Source organism: Lipophrys pholis (genome assembly GCF_963383615.2).
Source record: "Lipophrys pholis genome assembly, chromosome: 10".
Lineage (NCBI taxonomy): Eukaryota > Metazoa > Chordata > Actinopteri > Blenniiformes > Blenniidae > Lipophrys > Lipophrys pholis.
Window position 1 is genome coordinate 9344901 of NC_137640.1, and position 21941 is coordinate 9366841.

A 21941-nucleotide genomic window follows, 5' to 3' on the forward strand; every position below is an offset into this window, starting at 1 on the left:
AGTCCGTTAGTGGACCACTTCCCTTTTCGTTATGTTTTTCCCCAAAGAGCCTTGGTTTAATTACTTTGTATTTTTGTTCAGATTTCACAGATTCTAGTGATATCTGTGTTTATTCACAGCATTAATCAAATACTCACCGCCCACGTTTTGGTGAGTCTGAAAATGGGGGCACTCTGTAACCCTGACACCACAGCCATGACTGCATGGAGGTTGTTAATGTCACACAGTTTCTGAAAAAAAAAAAAAACCAACAAGATAAACAATCATCATCAGAACAGATAAACATCCATTATATTAATGTTAAATTGAAAGTATTTTTGCCGACGGTAATGTAAAGGCGAGAAGTGTACCTTGGCAGTGCGAATATACAGACTCAGCACCTCAGCTCTGATCTTCAACGTCTGTGCATGGAGGATCTCGCGTACTACCCAGAAGCTCGTCTATGGAAGAGACATAAACAAGAACGGTGTCACCAGGCAACAATCACAAATTCACAAAAAATAAATAAATAAACATAACATGATGGAAAACTCACATTTCTCAATATGCTAAATTACCCAAAGAACAAAGGGGATTTTAAATATGCTCCGAGAGAAGCAGTGAGATTTCCTCAGCTAAATCTGAGTCCTGAGCCAAGATCTGCAGAGGGTCCTGGCAGCTCTGCGCTGAAACCGGTATAAAACTGAGAAATGGAGCACTGGGAACACTGCTACATATTAGAGTCCATTAGAATTAAGCTTTTGAGGAAAAACAAGACATCCAGAGGAAAATCTGTTTGAGTCCAGCTGATTACACAACAGATGCACACCATAACGTTCAATGTGTCAACTGAGAAAAGAGGAGGATTCGGTAAATGCGTGTGCGTTTGGAGGACTTGGCCAGACCAAGAGTGATGCTGGAAAGCTGTCTCTTTAGGGACAACCCTGGTAAGCCAAAAGTTCTGATTACACATACACACACAGACAAGTCAGTGAATCAATCACGTCTTAAACTCTCGAGACCAAGGGAATGGAAAGAGGAAAAGGGAGAGGAGTGAGAGGAGAGAGGAGGTAATGGGAGGGGAAGTTAGCTTCAACACCACAGGGCTCCAAAAGATTTTCAGAGTCCACAGCTGTCTGCACATTGTGTTCTGATAAGGACTGATCATCGCTGTTTTCTCTTAACAAAGACATTTAGATCGTTTGGGTTTTAAATTCGCTTTTCAATCTCTTGTCTTTGCTTTTCTCTGGCCCACGAGGTCAAGGTGAGGTGAGGCAAAATGTGTAGCCCAATAGGATTGTGAGCCATGTTTTCTGTAACCCTCAAGTCAGAGCTGGATGAACAGAAGACTTTACATTTTCTCAGGTGTATTTCCCTGGATCATGATGGATTTCAACAGTAGTGCAACAAGTGTGTGTGTGTGTGTGTGTGTGTGTGTGTGTGTGTGTGTGTGTGTGTGTGTGTGTGTGTGTGTGTGTGTGTGTGTGTGTGTGTGTGTGTGTGTGTGTGTGTGTGTTTTTTTATAACATTCTTGATGTGCACGGATGCTAACCTACAGCTGTCTCTGCCTAGTTTTTCCTGGAAATATCCCAGAGACTTGTTTTGATTTCAGGGAAGAGGTGTGGAGCAGAAGAGTGGAGAGATAAATTCATCCAGCAGATCATTCTTTCTATCACATTGTGTTTGAATAAACTCATGATATACACACCCAAAAAATGTACAATCTATAAGTAGACTACATGAAATAGAGCCATATGCTTTTAATTCTCACTGTGAAGTATGACTGAGCAACGTAGGAAGTGAAAATTAAATTAAATGGTAGAAATGGGGAATGGATGGACTATATAGCACTTTTCAACTGTTTAAGCAATCCCAAAGCGCTTTACACAATTAGCCACATTCACACACACGTTCACATACCAATGGAGGCAGCTGCCAATCTATCTATTAGGAGCAGTTTAGGGTTCACTGTATTGCTCAAGGACGGTTCTACATGCTTCTAGAATAGAAACTGCAACCTTCTGATTAGGAACTTTTGTAATGATTTTTTCATAAATGTCGTCATGTCTACCTTCACTGTACAACATAGAATGCTTTCCAGTAATTACCATAGATGTTTGGCTATAAACAGACCCTAATCATATGACAACCCTTATTTCTTGGTATGAGGTTTTGCAGATCAACCCTTTGTCTATATGAACATGTGAATTCAATCTTTTAAAATAAAGATATTAAAAACACTTTAAATTAAACAACTGACATTAACATCTCTCAATTCCACTGATGGGGTGTGGATATATGCATGTAATCGCACCCAGACATGCGCACCAAAAAAAAACACGTTTAACATTAACTTTTTTTTTTTTTTTTAAATTTCTCAGATATTTCATGTTTACCTACAGTGTTCTATACAGTCTGTAGTGTCCTCAGCCAATTTCCTGCACAGATCTACCTCCTTGCTTTTGCTCGGGTTTCTCCTGTTGCCCCCATCTTCACTGTCATCCAAAGTATTGGAGATGCAACATTTTAAAGCCACTGAGCAACATCCAGCACCTGGAGCTGGCTTCACTTTCCTCCGGTAAGATCACTGAATTGCTGTTCGTTGCATGCAATTGGCAATTGAGTCTGGACCGGTCTGCACATCGTATTCAACATACGTCTATTGTTTCTTGGCATAACACTGGGAAGTGAACATTTAACCTTGAATATAAGAAGATCCCATTTTTTCCAGAAAAAAAAATCCTGTATTAAATTGAGACTAATATTGTTAAAAAAAACAAAAAAAAGATTGGAATTCAATACGGGAACAAAACTAGAGTTGGCTTTGCATTTTGTTTGATGCAAGGTTTGTTTTTTGATGCCTGAGACCAGTCCAGATAAAGCATTTCTACAATTCCCTTTATCTACGGAGCCGAGAACGGAGCATGTGTCTCTGGTTTCCAAAACTGTGTAGCATTGACATCACTCCTGACGGCAATGCTCCAGACAGGGCAGTTCACAAGTGTGTGAGTGTCTGAGTGAGAGTGCTTAGCAGACAGGGTCGAGTCTTCATGGATCACATATTATGTCCTGAAGCAAAAGTGATGTCTTTGGGACTGTGTTTATACACATTTCAAGGCCTCCAGATGGGGTGACGAGGCCCCAGTGTTTCAATAATCATAAATTAAATGGAAGCAGACAGATTCCCCCATAAGCTGATACTGTAGCTGTGGAAGAACCAGTTTAATGACCTGAGGGAAGAAAAGGAAGGGACAGAAGTGAAGGCTCAGCCAATGATTGGGGCAATCAATGGGTAAATATACACAGCTAACAGAAATGTTGATAGAATTCAGGGTTATTACTGAGTGAGACAACCGATTTTTTCATGAAAGCCTTGGATCCCTTTACGACAGCACAACAAGCTTGCAGGTTGCTCATTTGCCCGTGCACAAAACCAAATGCATTCATCACAATGTATTAAATAGACTGGGCACTTCCTTTCTGCTCCACTGGCTCCCCGAAGCATAGTGCCAACGAGTCTCGGCCTGAAGGAAGACCATGGGTTCGGCTCGTGCAAAGGAGCTTTCTGTGGCTCGCTGCCCTTTCCAGTCTTACAATCCAAAAAGCTCATTTTCCTTGGCTCCCAGCGGCTGACTGTGAGCAGCTAACTTCTTAAATCACAATCTGATATTTGCTATACATGGACAGGTTTCCACAGCAACACATTCTTGTTAGATCATCTGATATTTATACGAGAGGGCAGTTAAGCGGGGTCTTAAAGAAGCCGGGCAGAGACACTTAAAGGGGAATGAATCGCATAACTGCTCTTTGAAACAATGCCCACGGCTTCCTGTAGATAATGTCACAGGGCACGGAGCTAATCGCTCGCTCTCCTCCACGTGCACATGACTAATTTCATGAATGTCAGACTCCAGGCCTGCGAAACAAAAGAAAGCTGCCTTTCTGAAGACCTGCTTCACCTTGGGGGCATTTATAATGGACGGCTAGTTGACACGCAGTGAGGGAGGACACATGGAGATTATTAAGGACTGCCACGATAAGCACAGCCTCAAAAAACAACCATCTCTGGGAAACCTCGGCTGATGATTTGGAGGAAGGAGGAATCAATCCACATGATGGAAAAAGGTGCTGTAATCCCTCTCGATTCTCTGACGGCCAATGCTCATAAATTTAAAAAAAATGCAAGATAGACTGTTTTCTTCCATTCCCCATGTTTCCACGTGAGACTGGAGATCGCACTGAATAAGCCATGTGTGGAAATTGAGCGCGTGTCTCACCTGGTTGAACCTGCGGGTGAAGGCCACAACATTTGGTGCAGAGCTGTGCTTCTCCTTCTTGTTCCAGCCACAACTTGACAACTCCTGAAAAAAATAAATAAATAAATTTAAAAAAAATAAATAAATCACAGAAATGTTACACGTCCACTGAGTTGAAGGATCAATGCCAATGTTCAACTGGATGTATTTAACAGTCTAGTCAGAGGTAACTCAGTGGGAATTGGAAAGGCGGTACAGAGCGGGATGTGATAAGTGAGAAAAGAAGATGAGAAAGACAGAGACGTCCTAAAGGCTCAAACAGTTTGAAGAATGATTGCAAAAATTAAATAACCTTCTTCCCTATGGATCTGAGGAATTGACACTAAGTCAATGATAAATTGGCCTTTAAGGTATAGTTAGATTAAAGAAAAAGCATAAAAATTAAAATTCATTAAAACTTTGTCTACATTCAGGGTAACAGCACATGAATTTTTTTTTTTTTTTTTTTTTTTTTAAATGAAATACCAAAAAAAAAAAAAGGTGTTAAGAGTGACAGCTTATGGGCATATGTCCCTAGTTAACCGTCAGTGCACAGTAAAACCGAAAGGATACGGAGTTTGTAACAAGACATGGATATCCAAGTACCTAGTTACAAAAGTAAAGGAAGATATACTAAAAACTGATTCAATATCATTTAAAGAACATTGACACTGAGCAGCATTAGATTCAATTCAAAAGCTGCCCCTACACGTGTACCTATTGTATCCTTCTCAGACCCCTCTGGAAAATAGCTGAAAACCCCTGTATTAGAGCATCATGAGCTTTTCTATTTTCATTTTTTGGGATGCTATTGTTTTGAAGATCAATGGAAAAGAAAAGTCAATGTGCTTAGGACTGCAGAAAAACAACAGTAGGAAAGTGAAATCAATTCAATTTAAGCTCTAAACAGATAAAGCAGAAAAGATGCAATCAAACAGGCAGAATAGAATAGATGTGAATGTTTAGATCGTACAAAAATGTGATGGCAAAAAGATTCAGAGTAACAAAGAAGCTGGTTCCTCTGGCGTTTCCACTGTACAAGGAGTGCCCCACTGCACAGTTGTGTTGATTCACAAATTCTCAGATATAACTAATGTTCATCACATCAATTTACCAAAGTGATGTCACCCAAATAATTACTTTGCTCGCCAGCAGGCAAAAAGCCTGAGCTGTTTCATTTACAATGACACAAAGCAGAGAGGAAAGCAACAAATCATCACAATTCTGACATTAGAATTAATGCGCTTGTAGTTTTTGCTTTGGAAATAACCCAGATGATTTATCAAAGATTGAATTTGTATATTTTCTGTCAAAATCCTATAAATGATTCATTTCTGTAACTCTACCAACGCAAATCATACAAAGTATCTGCAGCTGAGGAAGAGTGGTGATTTTGGAACTTGAACAAAGACATTTCCAACAATGCACAAACAGTGATTACTCAGAGTACCAGGCTGGACTGAGTTTGGCCTTCAGCTGTTGTCCTCAGGGGTGAGGTAAAGACCACACAGACGCTGCGAGAGGGAACCCAGTTCTTCCTTTGGCCCCTGCAGGCTGTCCACAGGCCAGGGACACTGACATAACAGTAGGAAAAAATGTTGCGCAAGCTCTCCTCCTAATCCCTGCCAGCCCGGCTGACATGGGATACAATATGAAGAGCTGAATCAGGCTGCAGTCACCCCCCACCCCCACCCCGTGGGGCTGTCTGGAAGCAACAACTTCCACCCAACTGCTCACGGCTCTCTAAACTGGATCGCACCAGGACGACTTTGGGAAAGCAGAGGTTGTGCTCATTCAAAGTTGTGTATTCGAGCTGTTCAAGGCAGCCAGCGGGAGGAAAGAAGCAACATATCAAATACAGATGTTAAAAGCAGACATTCATGCGTGGACGAGGTAATGCCTTTGGATCCTTGTAGCCTGAGTAAGGATGAGGATACAAGGAGAGGGAAAAAGGAGTACAGTAGAGCAAAGACGGGAATACACACTTAGCTTGTAAAATAGAACACAGTGGCCAACCCAACAGCGTCTCTACGAAAGGTTTATCAGCCTAAGAGGAGGCTGCTGTGTGTTTAGGCGAACTGTCCCTGTCACAGGAAGAAGCTAAACCAGAGGGCAGGAGACGTCCCACGAAGCCTCGAGCCCGTCTCGCCGAGGAGAACAAGTCGTTTATTTAACATCTGTCCTTTTCAAACAAGTGCTTCCCTTCATCCTGCCACCATGTCAATCATTCCCACTCGCCTCTTCCACACAACTCTGGCGAAGATTCTTAAAATAAAGACGTTCCAAACTTAGCGGGAGACGGTCGAGTTTGTGTGTCTCGCATCTCCGACCGACACTCGGCCACCCAGGTAGGCAGCACGTCCCAGAGGATCCACACGGACAGTCTATGTGCCCCACCTGCAGCAACATACCAACCACCAATCTCAGAATCTTCAGCACCAGACCATCTGAATGAGCTGTATACTAGAGTAGCACCACAGGTGGAATGTGGGACAACCTGTAGTGGGAGTTAAAGATCACACTGGGGGGGGGGGGGGGTTGCTGCTTTGAAGTTGTCAAAATTTGACTTGCACGTGTCAAAGAAAACAACATGAAATGATGACAGCGTCACCTGGTAAACTGATAATCACTACCATCTTGAAGCTTAGAGTGTTTGTGTTTGGACCCTCTCCATATATTGAAAGGTGAAGTCATTTAGAAAGTCTTAGGTTTTTTCAGTTCTCAAGTTTGAACCAAGTGCAGTTTCCTCTTGTATCCAAGCAGCAGGGCGCCGATCAACAGCCTCTCCAAAAACCTTTAAGGTTTTACTTCCTTTAGTATTCTTAAGCTTTTACAGTCTCGTTTCGCACTCTGACATTACGAACTGCTGCCAACGTTTTTGTAGAAAAGCTGACAACAGTTGAGCGTTTGGTGAAAGGATTTGACGAGGCAGCTCTGGAAAGTCGAGGGTCTTAAACGCTGCAGTAAAAGGGCGAACTTATGGAAAAAATAAAATCATATTCTGACAAACCACAGACAGATTGTCATTTCCACGCGCTGGTCCGACTGGAACACATTTTCATTTAGGCGCAGGTCTAAAGAGCGTAGCGAGAATGTATATTTAACAACAGGGCTATAAAACAAGACATGATGTAAGTTCCTACACGTTCTATTAACAATTTATAACTAAGGGAGAAAAACAAGTGTTATGAAGCCGCAAAGAAAACCATTACTATCAGTAAGGACAAAAAAAAAAAAAAAAAAAAAAAACAACTCAAATATAAAATGACAATTCGTATAATCTCATAATCTCTCTGACCTCTTTTTATAGGCTTTGTTTCATAAAGACATGAATAAAATGAAATAACCAGCTGCAGCTCAGCCACAAATTGCGATGAGCTCATGTGAGATACCACAGCGAGGCCTTTTGTTTTCGTCTGCATTGTAAATGAAAACTGTGTGTGAGGATCCCGGGGAATATTAGCTGCAGGCCACCGGCCAGCACAAGAAGGGCTGATAAGTACGAGGAACAGGATGGAAAAGCAACAAAAGAATGAAGATGAGGATGGAAGAGAGAAAGGGAGACTGAAAACCACTGGCGAAAAAAGGACAGGAGATTGGAGTGAGAAGATTTATTGAGGAATTTCCAGAGTTGCATCCATCTGTGGATTAATGCATTTGGGTGCAGGGAGATGAATTAATCCGATGGGATTTTTAGGGGATGTCACGTTTATGGTGACAGCGGTCAAGAGAGAGTTCTGCCTGCGCTACATCTGTTCTGGTAAAACAGGACAGAAACAAAGCAGAAGGATGAAGCAGAAGAAAAACCATCCATATATTTTGGTTACAGTCAGACGGGTCTGAAGTACAGAGTTGGAAAGGACTGCAGCGGCCTTCATTACCCTGCTGAGAACATCATGGAAAGAATTACCTTTGCACGAGTTTAGTACCTGTAGTCCATATAATTTATGAGTTTCTTTACAGTAGTACAGTAAACTCTGATCATGCATGTAGCTCAACACAGATATTGTACATTTGTGAAAGATCCTCATGTTAACTTACAATAAATCGTATGTGCTTGTAGAAAATGTTAAACTCACTAATGGATTAAATTGTTTTTGACAAAGGAAAAAAAATTGTTTCAGTCATTTTTACAGAATCTGCTGCCAGAGCATTATTTTCTCCACCTTCGACCATGATGAATGAGTCTGGACCATCTCACTGACAAACTGAGGGGTACAAGAGTTAACCTCTTGAGTTTTGTTGTACATAAGTTACTATCGGATAAGACACAATGATACTTTTTTTTTTTTAAATGCTTCATGAGCAGCCTGTCCTTCTACGAGAAGATTTTACAAGCCTAACATTCAGGAGGATAGATATCTCACAATCAGTGCTGGAAGACATCATGCCTGGAGGCAAGACGAACGCAGGAACGCACAACGGTGCCTGCCTCCAACTTTAACTCATCATCATCTCCACGACTCGCATGAGACCCTCAATCTGTTCGTAGGCTTTCAGCTCAGACATGCGAGGATCTGACATACTTCTCACTGTACGTAAAAGTGCAATCCGATAGCTGTTCCCAGAGAGATCAACCAAAACTCCGACAGCCAAAGCCAATAAATTACTGACTTGGCCGCTGTCATGTCTGTATGCTAAAAACAAAAGGCAACCTGCTCCTCTGCACAAATCAATCACCTTATTTTCCAAACATCCAGCCGCGTGTCTGACTATGAAATTAGGAAAAGAAAAAAAAGAAGAAAAAAAAAGCCTGCAGGGACAGCAGAAGAGAGGAAGAAGAGACAAAAATCTTCCACTGGTGCTCTGCACACGTCTTCCTTCTACTTTACACATCAGCTCGGTTTCTCCGTCAGCTGATGTTATTACAAGCAGTTATGCATGCCGGCACGCTCTCCATAAAGCAGAACCAGTCCATGTTGCATCCCATCTATAATCGCTGCTTAGTACATTCAGATGAGGGAAACGACTGGCTCGCAGTTCCTCGTGTGCATCACAGAGACATCATCTGGGTCTCGGTGAGCCCTCCTGTCATTTAAATGCCATTTCACTTTGCAAACCAACAGCCAGACACAACTTATATTCATTCAAGGGTTGTAGATTAAACATCAGTCTGTTCTGCAGTATTCATTCACTCACTCCCAAAAAAAAAAACTAAAAAAAAAACCTAAACTGTAGTGTTCCAATATATATTGCCTACAATCTAAATAGAGCATACAACTGAAGCAGTGACTTTCTGGCTGTCCATTTTGTCCAGATGAGGGTCCATTATGTGGAGGAAGTAAATTACAAGAACTCTTGCGCATGGCAACAACTTATGAACAGCATAAATAGCAGCTGTGTTTACATTCCGTCTGTCTCACAATGCAGTGCCACAATGACACTTGTTTAAATCAGGTTTTTGACATTTCACGAGGCCTTTCTGATAAAGACAAATTCTCTCCTGTCGTGCTACGATTCTCCCACATCCCTACACCAAGGGTGTCTGGGAGAAATAAAAGCTAGAGGAGGCGAGCTTTGCTTCCTGCTCACAGAATGTTGGCCAGACGTTCCATCATCTTCTCACACTGTTCTTGGTGTGTCCATACACAATTCCCATGTAAACTTTTATTCCGATCGTGAAAGACAGCGATCGGTTTCTTCCTCTTCCAGAGTAGTTGGCAGGACCTCTCAGGCTTCTCTCCATACATCTGCTCCATGTCAGCATTGGAACATTCGAGTTAATGAGATCCCCTGTTTTAGTACAACTGCATATGGGGGAACTTTGCCGGCTCAGGCGAGAATATCTTTTTCTGTGTCACAAACACATGTAAGTTCATAATTGTCACCCTCTGCCTCATTCTGATGCAACTCTGGCATCAAAGCATCAGGTCAGTTATGATGTGTTTATAGAGTGAGAAAAATAAAGTCTAAAACACCAACAAGTTTTTACTGGTTTACGGTCATTTCGGCTTTGTCAAGTCATCAGTGCATTTATTATGGAAATGACTGCAGCCTTGGAAGAGCGAGAATGACTGCTGATTTTAGCGCTATGGAATAAATATGTATTTCTACACATGGTCAATCTCAATAGACCTCTTTGCAATGTGTATGCAGTCAAAATAAAAGAAAACATTCTAAACTAACACGGTCCCAGACTGGAAACAATTGTGATAAATCTGATGGAAAATTTGACCTTTCTGCAGTTTGTTATTACCCCAAAAAAAAGCTCAACTCGAGACCATCTGAACAACATCTGGATGTGTCAGGAAGCTCTACGTTCACTCCCTAAAAACAACCGAACAAAATGAGATTGACAACATATCACATCACACAAGCTGACACATGTTCTTTTATTCCACTCAATCATTTCAGCAGAATGACATCAAATCAATCAACCATCAATCAATCAATCAATCAATCTTTTGTACAAATTTGCCTTTTTATCTTGAACGTCTACAGGAAGATTTTTCATTTATTATTATAAAGCCCCTCGTTTTCAACCACATGTGAACTCATTTTGGTTACACTTTCTTTAGAGAGGTTAAAAGGCAAAAACAATATTATACAACTCAAGGCATTAAGTCAGTTATTTAATATTTTCCCATTCAGGCAAACACATTGAATAAGTAGGCATGCATGTGCACACACACACCTGCTTTTCCCATCATGTGCCTGCAAAAAAAAGACTGACAGCAATGGAAACTCTAGCCGAGTTCCTTGTCGATGTAGTCGTGTACTTTTCTTTTTTTTTTTCCCTTCTTCTTTCTTTCCAGCAAGCACTCAGAGACAAAAGCACAGCAAGAGCAGAATAAAGCTCTCTCGTCTGCCCTGCCACCTGCCAGGTCACTCTGCATATTGTTCACTTTACTCCTTCTCCCATTCCCGCCTGCAGCCTTCATCGCCTTCTGAGTCGGCCCCCTCAATCAGCTCTGCGGCTCCTTTACAAACCACTCACTCCCCCCCCCCCCCCCCCCCCCCCCTTTCCCCCGCATCACTCCGCACATCCAGCAAACAAACCAAGACCAACACAGTCTGATTAAAGCCATTTAGGATTTTCAGTGTGAATCTTCTTTACTGGTCAAACTCAATGGGACATTTGAAACCCTCACAAAGGGCGGCAGCATCATTATCTGAAGACATCGGAACATGGGTTTAAGATCACACTGTAGAAGAGTGCACACTGTTGGCGAAGACGAGCAAGCGTTGTGCATTTGCAGTCAAATAATTCGGATTGTACCACACGACACCAGGCTGCGGTCTGTCTGCTGCTTTTCTAAGGCCACAGCAGCCAACCTTAAACACGGGTTATCCGCGCCTGCTGTCAGGAAAGATCCCAAAGAGGACAAGTTTAAGATTAGGCTGGCTCTCACTGAGGCCACAGACAAGGTGTACGAAAATAAGTGAGGTGCAGCAACATTTATATCCAAAAACTATTATCTATGAATGTATGGGAGCTCAAATCGCAGCTGTTTCTATTGGAAAAAAGAAAAGAGAATTGGCACAGAGATCATGACCATATGTACACTTTGTATTTTTCTCTTTACCTTTCTCTGTCAAACAGCGAGAGCAGCAGACGAAAAGAACAGTTTGCATATACGACGGCAGAGTAATAAAGTCTGAGAGAGAGAACATCTTATTAGGAATGTTTGCATCTTTTCAGACATGCTTCATTACTTCAAGTTGGGTTAAGAGTCAAATGTGTGAAAAATGGCTTGAACTCAAGCTTGTCCTAAACCCGACAACCCATGTTATCCCAGCCTGATCTGACAACACCCCAAAGAGCTTCTTGTCATGTCAGGAATGTTTGGCTTCCCCTGTCTTTAAGTGCCCCATAAAGGCAGAATGGGGTTGAGGTCAGGTGACGGTGGAGGGAAGCCCATGAGACTCAGCACTCTTTGGTCTTTAAGTAGTTCTTCAAAGCTTTGAGGTGTGTTCTGGTTCATTATCTTGCTGCAGCATGAATCTTACTCCACAAATACATAAAGCAGAAGGGTGGAGCAAGTTTCTGAATGAGACTGCTTTTAGTCCCATAGGCACGTTTTCAACAAAGTGCTTACATTACACAAACCTCAAACTGTGATGGGAGCACGTCGTCTGGGTTTTGCCTCAGGTGAAGGCAAACAAGTCAATGCAACCTAATAGTTTGTAAGAAGGAATCAATTCTACAAACATGTTCTAGTTCAGAAATGAACAAATAGTTGTAGTGTTTAAAATATTACATTTAGGATAAAGTTGTGTTCTGAAATGTTTGCACAAATAAATGTTTTCATGATTTTTTGGTTTTCACCACACTTTGATTTGACATTAGTTTCATACATTACATAACAAACAGCCTGAACACATTGCAGTTGTTGTAAGAAACGCAAGGAGTCCACTTGATTTCGCACGATGTCAGTTTGAAAGGTGAAATGCACTTCTAATGGCTAAAGGTGTCACAGCAGCTCACCTCTGGCTGGATGGCTTTGAACACAGGAGCGTCCATGAGTGTAATTTGACCCTGAAGGGAACCAAACAACAGTTGTTAGACGTGCTCTGCTCAGACTGCAAACATACAAACATCACCTTGTCACAATTCCCAAAGTGCCTGCTGTCATGCAGCGATTCTGCAGAACAATAAGACTTCAGCCGCTGGAACATTGCTTTTGTAACACGGGCTTTGTGCTTGTGACAGCGTGCAAGCCATTACTCGCAAGACTTTTTATTTTTATTCTTTATTTAAATAAGGCAGCAGTGAGAGAACACAAGAGGCCATCCTAGACAGACAGAGCCCTCTTGTGGTTGAATTGGAAAACACTTATGACCAACATGAGAGCATTTCAACATCATTAAGAGATATTACTCAACCCTTTTCTTTGATTTGTAAAATAAAGGACATCTTGGACATCACAGATGACACTGGTTTATTAGAAATTAGAATTTGCCTTCCACGGGTAACTTGGGGAATTCAATCAGAGCCTGCTTGGCAGTGCCGAGCATCATCAATTATTACTGAACCAAACTCTGACCCCATTTCCTTCTCTGTCATCCCATCTCCTCCAGTCTTGAGTCAGCACATCCCATTTTTGCTTGCTGAACTCTTCATTTTGAAATACTCACCCACAGAGATTAAACACATGGAATGACAAAGACAAGACACCCGAAAAGAAGTAAACTTACGGCATATTCTTCAGGAGTGACCTTCAGCACATCGAACACAACAGCATCAAAACTTTTCTTCAGCTCCGACGATCCTTTATCACTGAGAGATTCTGAGCTGCTGCTCCTCTGCAAAACAGAGAGACAAGCATGCACGCACAGTCAAAACTGATGGTTGTGTTATTAAAAAAAAGAGGTTATCATACAGGGGAGACAGATGAACTATGAAAGAGGGGGGTAAACAACTAGTGGTGTCACTACAGAGCTAAAAAATTACAACAACAAAAAACACTTAAGGGTGTATCTACCTTCACTTTCAATCAGAAAAACAAAGATCTGACCGTGTTCTGTCACCTATTAATCCTACACTAAACCTTTTAGCATTGAAAGATGCTCCGAGCATCACACACACGACTTCATCGAAAAGATCCGGGTTAGATACAACAAGTGGGACTGAACTCACCTCAGAGATTGTTGCAGCGGTGTTGGCGATGCTTGGCTGGCCATTAGGGAGGTCCATCATTCCCACATCCACTAGCTTTAGCGCAGGAGACCATTCATCATTCTCAGCTATAGCAATGCCTGCCTGGCCCTCTGAATACACACACGCACACACAAAATATTCCACAGTTAGTGAATTGTGCAATACACCTGCTTCAGTGTTATGATCACCTGCAGTCATTTGTGTAAATACCACCACCTAGTGGTTGAAACACGTTAATCTTCATAGCCTCTCTCCTACCTCATCGTCACATGACAACAAAATGCACCATGAAAAAAAATAAGTTGAGGCTGAATTTGAGATGATGGTAAAAAGCATTGAGGGATAACGCTGCTGCAGCAGGCCTGCGCACACCATATGGAAGTACACTCTCACGGTCTGTCTTCATTAGGCTCCAGAGAGGACAGGACAGAAGGAGCTTAGGCTGAGTATTTGGAAAAGAGCTTCTGTGAGAAGGGTTTGGAGTTTGTTAGATCCACAGCACTAAACAGCTTACCTGTCCTACTGCCACTCAAGGAATAACCTGTTCAGGCCACACTAATCTAGTTAATGTTTTTATCCATTTTCTCAGCTGGCTAGAAGCTCAGAATACACACATCTCAAACCGTGAGAATGGTAATTGATTTCGTTCAGTCAATGTCATTTTTCTTAAAAAGGAGTACAGATTTTATTTATTGAGAAGTTCTTTGATGGCTAAAATAAAGCTGTCATATTAATGCTTTTCTCCTATCAAAAAAGATGCTTACATTAAAACCTGCACATCTCTGATCCTGGCCTTTTCTTATTACTCAAGCATTTGGTTAGGGAATGGATCACAAATATTAAACTGTGTCAATCTACAACAAACAGAATCAAATTTCAGTTTCATGTGACATCTAATTAAGACGATAATTTAATGTGCCTGATCATTCTTCTCTGCCTGGCACTGAAAACACCTCTGAGACTATTCTTTGCCAAAAGCACACAGAGAGACGGTAATGAAAAATAAGGAGCAGCCTCAAATACTGAGGGCCTGCAAAGGCATCCCTTGTGTGCTTGACAATGTGGGCCTGTGTGCTTGTCCGTGTGTGCGTGTCTTTACTGATGGCCTCAAGCTTAAATGGCCTGTGCTTAAAGAACCATTAGTTGCCTTCCACAGTTGCATTCTGTCAAACCAAAAGCACATGCTGGTACATCATGTCTCGTCGCATCACACTGTTTGACAGCAGAGCGCAACTGTACAGGAAGCAGTAGCTTGTCTGTGTTTACAAGTCAATGTCTGTTTTTTTTTTTTTATGAAATCTTAAATCTGTAATTACCTAACATCCAAGCCTAATAAATATAGTTTGCCGTATTCATCTGAGATAACCCAAGGATTTATTAAAACACCACAATGACAGTGGCTACATGCAAACGCACAGGTCACACACACTCTTAAATATTCTGTTATTATTAAGCACATAGACAAGCTTATCTCATGTACCTGCATAATTGTATTTTTTTTTTATTTGAAGAAAGCTGATAATTTTTCATAAATAATTCAAACATCCACTTGAGCTCAATGAGTCCGATTGCATCTATGATTCTGTACCATCAACAAAAATGCATTACTTTCTCCTACAACCTAATGTAAAGGACTGTAATCATAAGGGGATTACAGAATGATTAACACATGACCCTCCAGGCACACATGCACTTGTGTGCCTTTTCCAAAAACAGCCCGTTCTGGCAAATACAAGGGCATACTTACCAGATGTGTGTCAGATACACATAGTGCTATCAGTGCCGGTCTTTCTTTGATGCTCGCTCCTTCCGTCTCTGTGAAAGCTGAAAGGACAAAGGAGAGGGAGAGAAGGGAGAGACAGTCAGGACGGCAGCAGGATTGTTCCGACTGTGAGGAAAACCCACGCAGCCCGAAGTAACAAACACAACCAGCCTGACAGCTGACTTTATTTGAGTGGGTGCTTGACAAATCAAACGGGCACTGCAACAACATGACGAGGTTCAAAAAGCAGCTTTCTCGTGGAAACTTTAGGTTTGCGATCAATGAAACGTCAGGACTGAGCAAACGGTGGAGGAGATTAATATTCCATAAAAATTCCCCTTTTGGAGGCATGATGGTACCATGGCAGAGACCCTTAAATAAGCATTTTACATTTTATTATATAATCAGGTTTTATCCACAAACATTATCACTTTATAATTTCTAAATGTATCATTCTACATTGGAAAAACTTTAACATTGTACTGAGAATCGTACAATAACATTACATGAAATCTGTGGATTCATTATTCCATAATATCCTAAAACTTAAAGTGAAGCTTTAAAACATGTAAAGACAAGAGACAAAGCAGTTCACGTCAACCCTCCATCCTCTTTCTTGCTTGGTAGATCATGTGAGGTTTCCAAAGTTCGTGACCATAATTGAGGATGTGGATGTAGACCAACCGGTAAACGGAGAGCTTTGCCTAGAGCTCAGCTCGCTCTTCAATGGACTTCAACAGTCCATTACGGCAAACCTTTCACTGCAGCTGAACTCACAGCCCGTCATTCTATCAACACTGAAAGGGACCTCAAGTCAACATTATATTTAGCCTTGTTTTTATTATCTTAACACATCACTATTTATATTCTAATACTGGAATCATTTACATTTTCAACACTCCAGGTCATAAAACTAATAGTGGAGGGCAGTACATCGTAGTGGTTAAAGAGCCAAAACATTTTACTAAATTTATCCTGCACACAATTTTGTTTTTATAACAATGATATTTGTTGTGCTTCATGATCATATCGGCTTTATTACATGCCATTCTATTATATATGCTACAATGAACAAAACTACTGGTGCAACATGAAACTGAACAATTTGGAGAAGTATGTTTCAGCCAAAACGTATCTCAATCTGAATTTGACTTGATGAATGTGAGCCAGGAAAAAATAAGGAAATGAATGGGTACACACTGTGCTGGGTTTCAAACTTTTGGTTTATTAAGCACAAAAAAGGCAGGTTTTCTTTGTTTTTTTCTAAAATAAACATTGTTGCTTATCAACTTGTGTATTTGCTGGTATGACTTCATGAACTATATAGTCTGTGCTAAGTACTATTGTTTATACCACTGGTATCTGCCATCATATGCCGGATGCAAGTCTTGTTTTACTCTGTATTGCTTACATGACATTGCATGACCCACATTGGCCAGTAGGTGTCTCACTATCCCAGTAGACAAATGCCTGCACGTTCAGCGTGTGAAGACCACAGTTGTTTTTATGCTGCATGCTGGCAAATCGTAGATGGCCTTTAGCCCTCAGTTAGTGGCTGTTCCTCATCCTCTCCAGGTTGTTATTCTGCTGCACAGGGATGCAAACCTTACAAACAAAAACCATAATAAACCTTTGCTTATCACATGTATTTTTTTTACTTGTTTACAGAAACCTCATCTGACTGTCCAGAGATTTACATAAGCGAAACAGCTATAATAACATCTCTATGTATGTGAAATTGAAAGAGGCCATGCGCACATCTGCAGTCTGTGTGTTATTGTCACATAGCAGAGTGTTGAACCGTCTGTGCCCTGGGCCGTGTAAACAGCTTCAGGTGACAGCAAGTTTCTGCTCGTCTGCTGCCAGTCACATTGTTCACTGTTTGAGCTGCTTGTCAGTCTTGATCCTAACCATTGTGGCCCTGTTTACGCTTAACTTTGCTACTACTTTTAAACGCCCACCTCTGGCTCAGCTACTTCAAAAACAACGGACGTCATTTCTCTGTGACAGGATTCTCTATTAAATCCTAACTTGTTGAGCTAAGCTTTCCCCTCTCGATTCTTGGCGTCGCCGATGCACCTCCGACAGTGAGCTGAGCTGGAGTGTGTTGTGTTTGGTGACATAATCCCCTGTGTTTCAGTCCTCGTGCTTCAAACCCAAGGAATGTTTAAATGCTCAGCTGTCACAACACCATGCGCGCAGAGATAAGGCATATAGATGTGTGTATTCTTAAAAAGCTAGGAAGAACAAGACGGGCTGACAACGTTTTCAGCATCACACGTATAAGACTTCAAGAGGATGCGGAAAGGATTAGATGAGGAGGTAGAGGATAACAGAAGAAGAGTGACAGAGTGGAGCGGCTCAGGTTGGAGCTTGTACAAGAGGAGGCATTGTTTTGAAGATAAATGTGACTCATTACACTGCATAGCAGGTGCAGTTGAATCAGACCTTTCCGAGTCGGCTGCCTCTCCCTCTATTCACGATAACGGCGGCCTTTTGACATTTGCATGCTGTATAGTTCACTCACAAAAGGCACTGGCCTTGCTGCAGGGCGTAAAGTGTTAGCAAGGGCTTTCCGAGGGTGTCGTCATGCACATGCCAGTGTATCTGTGCATGTGACAACACATTCCACATCCTGCACTGACCCTTTACATTCCTGTCTCCACTGGGCCCGAAAATGGATCCACGCCACCTTCATTTTTTTGACATGTCCCCTGTCCTCCTTGAGCCACTCATCTCCAGGACATTCTGTTCCACCTCAATTCCAGCTAAAATACTTGACCCATAAAAAATGTAAATATGATCAAACAAAATAACACGACTATGATGGCCTGAAAGTAAAGTGTGTCAGAGAAAGCAGGCAATAGGAATATTTTAGTTTGTTTCCATTTGTGGCAGCAAAGAGAACAATAAAACTAAAAGATGTAATGATTATTGAATTTGATGAAAATTAAAACAATTCATCTGGTAATCAATAAATCATTTCAGTCATCTTTTTTATTATTATTCATGAGCATGGCAAAAATGTAAATAACAGTCCTGGAAAATTGATCAAGTGCAAATGTACTGGATGACATGAGGTCTGAAATCTCAAAAACTTCCCATAAGTCTTCTCCTGACTACCATCTGAAACTGCTGCCCCCCCCCCCCCGTTCTCCAACAGCTTCTGTTGGTTGCTGAATTATAACAAAACTGCGGCAGTGCTTTCCAGAAGGCCCAATATAGTGGCAACACTAAAAAGTTTACCTTTAAAGACAATGTGCAACACACTGGTAAAAGACTGAATCTAACTTACTTTTCAGTTTGTGAGCAAACTCCTTCAGTTCTCCCCCGACGAGGGGCAACCAGACAAATGCATGAAGCATTTCCTCAAGTATGATTGGGGAAAGGTCAGAAGCTTGAGGACTGTGAATAGAGGATCACACATGGGGGACTTTAGAAGTCGGCATCAACAGAGCAGTTGTGACAGCTCTGCCAGTCGCAGCCTGAAGCTTTGCAGGCTGTCGTTTGACTCATAAAGCCTCTGAATCTGAACACATTGTGTGAGAGCACCACAAATGTCTTTCACCTTCATGTTTAAGTCAAATACTCCTCCCTATTATGACAACCTGAGAATCCCTGCCTCCTCAATGGATTATACATGGAAAACTATTTAGTAATGACTAAATTTGCCACAGAAATTTGCAGCACCCCTTCTTCCCCAACGTCTGTAAGCTGCGAACACCTTACAGATGCATCATGCAGGCAAATGCAGGACCTGGTGCATTTGAAATTGTGGCGCAGATGCACCAAAGTCAGAGGGAGCCAAAGTGGGTCAGTGTCTTGAGCTGAGCAGTGAGGGATGTGACAGGCAATTAAGCTGTGCCCCCGTCTTCTCCTCTTAAGTACACACAGCGCACACACTCTAAAAGATAACGTTGATGGTGTAAACTGTCAAACTGCTGATCTGTCACATATTTATGAAGACCAGTTGGCCTCAATGCCATTTGAAAAACAGACATCACACTGAGTGAATCCTGTAATCTGATCTCGCAGCTTTGGCATATTAAAGAATGGTCTGGGTCACTGCCATTTATACAAAAGTGGGCCTGTAACCAAAGAATCATTTCCCACTTTTATGAACGTTTTTCTGAAGCTTGTTTTAATCACCGCATATTTGGTCAGTGGTGTTGAGGTAATGTGATTTCCATCCTCGACTGGATTGAGATTCCCACTTTCTCTGGGCTCTCATCAAGCCTCCCGGGGGGGGGGGGGGGGGGGACGACACACCATTGATCTGGAGCTAAGTGGGGCTGTGCAGATTGCACACACCCTCTAATAACCAGCACGCGCACACTGTAACAGCTGTGTATCACAGCAGTTCAATATACACTGCTCTCACTCAGGTTGGCTGTTCAAGCAGAGGTTGGTGGTGATGCCTGCAGAGGGACACTGGCGGATAAGTCGACATGTGTCCCTGCCGAGGGAACATGACTAACAGCCCCTTCGCACCATCACTTAACATGCCGCTGATGTTCAGCACCTCCTGAAGGTCAATATGGTGACTATCAGTACCTTCATGGGGGTTTAGACTATCAGGGGAGGAAAACAGTAAATGTTTTCACACATATATCTGCAGAGGGGAGAGAAATCAAAAACTAACCACTCTACAGTGTCCATGACTCAAAACAGGAAGTTACAAGACAATCATTTGTCCTCAATGTGCTCAGCCTTCCAGTCGAAGTCTTCCAGTCTGCTCACAATGTGCCTTATTTACCAGTCACTTGATGCAAACAAAGCAGAAAGCTGCTGAAGGAAGCCATATCATTTCACAGTAAAAACAATCTTTCAGAAAATCAATAGGCAATGAACCCAGTGACACAACAGATGTCTCCATCCAGCAATTCAACCACCAGTACTTCACCCTCAGATCAGGAAAATATTGGGCTATCCGTGACCACCTTCAGGGCCCCAGCATTCACAACAAGTCCTTAAAAAAACAAGAAATAGCACAAGGCGTTCACAACTATCCAACTATGCAAGTGAAATTATGTACTTGTAATTGTGAGAAATGCAGTGTATAAAACCACGTGACTGCTAGTGCCTATCCCTCATGCTCTGGCTGTGATGCATCTGGAACTTTACAATGGAGACCAGTGTTAACCAGCAGCAGCTTACATAATGTGTATAGTCTTATGCATAACACATTCTGGAGTAAATACCGTACATCCCCTCTGGTATAGTTGTGTATTCTAATATATGTAAATGTATACATATCACATGCACTTGTAGTTACTTCACAAATAAAACCAATACAGTTTGAAGCTTCTACTTCTGTGATACCAAATGAAACAGTTTGAATTACAGTGGCTCCCATGCAGAGGATGGTTATCAGTTTTACTATTAGTAATGACACTTGTAGGTCCCAGGTTAATTTGCACAACAGACTCCAGTCATCAATCACCTTAGGTGGCATGGATGCCGAGTGTGGTAGCAAGGCTCCATCCAATAAATAAGACTGACACATTAACAACAACACTCCTGAGTAATTGACAACTGATGTTAAAATAAATTGTCAATAATGCCAGATACATAAAAGTGTAATGTGATAATATACAGCATAAGTCAAGGTGGCAATAGTTTACTTTGGAGGACTGTAAAGGCAAACAAAGCATACTGAGGCTGTCAACCTTTTGAATGTGACCACTGCCACATTTGATTAAAATTACAACATGATGAATAATTGAAGCTTTTTCTCCATTTTCTAAAGCAGAAAAATTGAATTTGCGCATAAATAATGTACCAGGGTCTGTCTACTGCTGAATCATATACTGTGTTGAAATGTAGGTCATCTTGTCCTGCCCAATTGGCATCAGAATGTAAAGCACAAGTAGTCACCTAATTTCAAGCATACCATGGATTTCCACGGGTTCTACAGCAGTGTTGTAGAAGCAGCTTGCACTGTGTGGTGTGATTATGCTTTTTATAGACGCACTTCCCCATCTTGCTCTTTCTCCACTTCTGCCTCGATCCTTACATCTCTGCAAGTTGATAATTAAAAAGCCAAGCTTTACAGAATGGCCTTGTCCCCCACTTCTGTCTCTTATCCTCGCACATCCCCCCCAGTGACACTGGCATACTTGGTATGTACCAGTCCCAAACACCTAGATAACGCCTACAGTCTGTACTTTAAAGTAAACCAGCTCGTATACACAGTTATCTTAGAAATGAATCCACACTACAGCAGCTGCAGCTACTTACAAATACAAGGCCCAACTGGTGCCTATAACAGTATCTGCTTATCCATCAAATGAACTGAAGAGAG

At 41.7% G+C, this 21941-nt stretch overlaps 1 protein-coding gene across 2 annotated transcripts in view; it reads right to left on the reverse strand.

Annotated features, from left to right (window-relative positions):
- ralgps2 (Ral GEF with PH domain and SH3 binding motif 2) overlaps window positions 1–21941 on the reverse strand; it is a 74124-nt gene that overhangs the window by 39135 nt on the left and 13048 nt on the right. For both annotated transcript variants that reach the window (XM_080473266.1, XM_080473267.1), the window contains exons 2-8: window positions 15623–15699; window positions 13855–13985; window positions 13413–13520; window positions 12703–12753; window positions 4257–4340; window positions 351–440; window positions 138–230 (exon numbers count right to left, since the gene is read on the reverse strand). In XM_080473266.1, the coding sequence (XP_080329392.1) occupies window positions 138–230; window positions 351–440; window positions 4257–4340; window positions 12703–12753; window positions 13413–13520; window positions 13855–13914 (486 nt within the window). In that variant the 5' untranslated portion in view covers window positions 13915–13985; window positions 15623–15699. The remainder of the gene's footprint in view (window positions 1–137; window positions 231–350; window positions 441–4256; window positions 4341–12702; window positions 12754–13412; window positions 13521–13854; window positions 13986–15622; window positions 15700–21941) is intronic.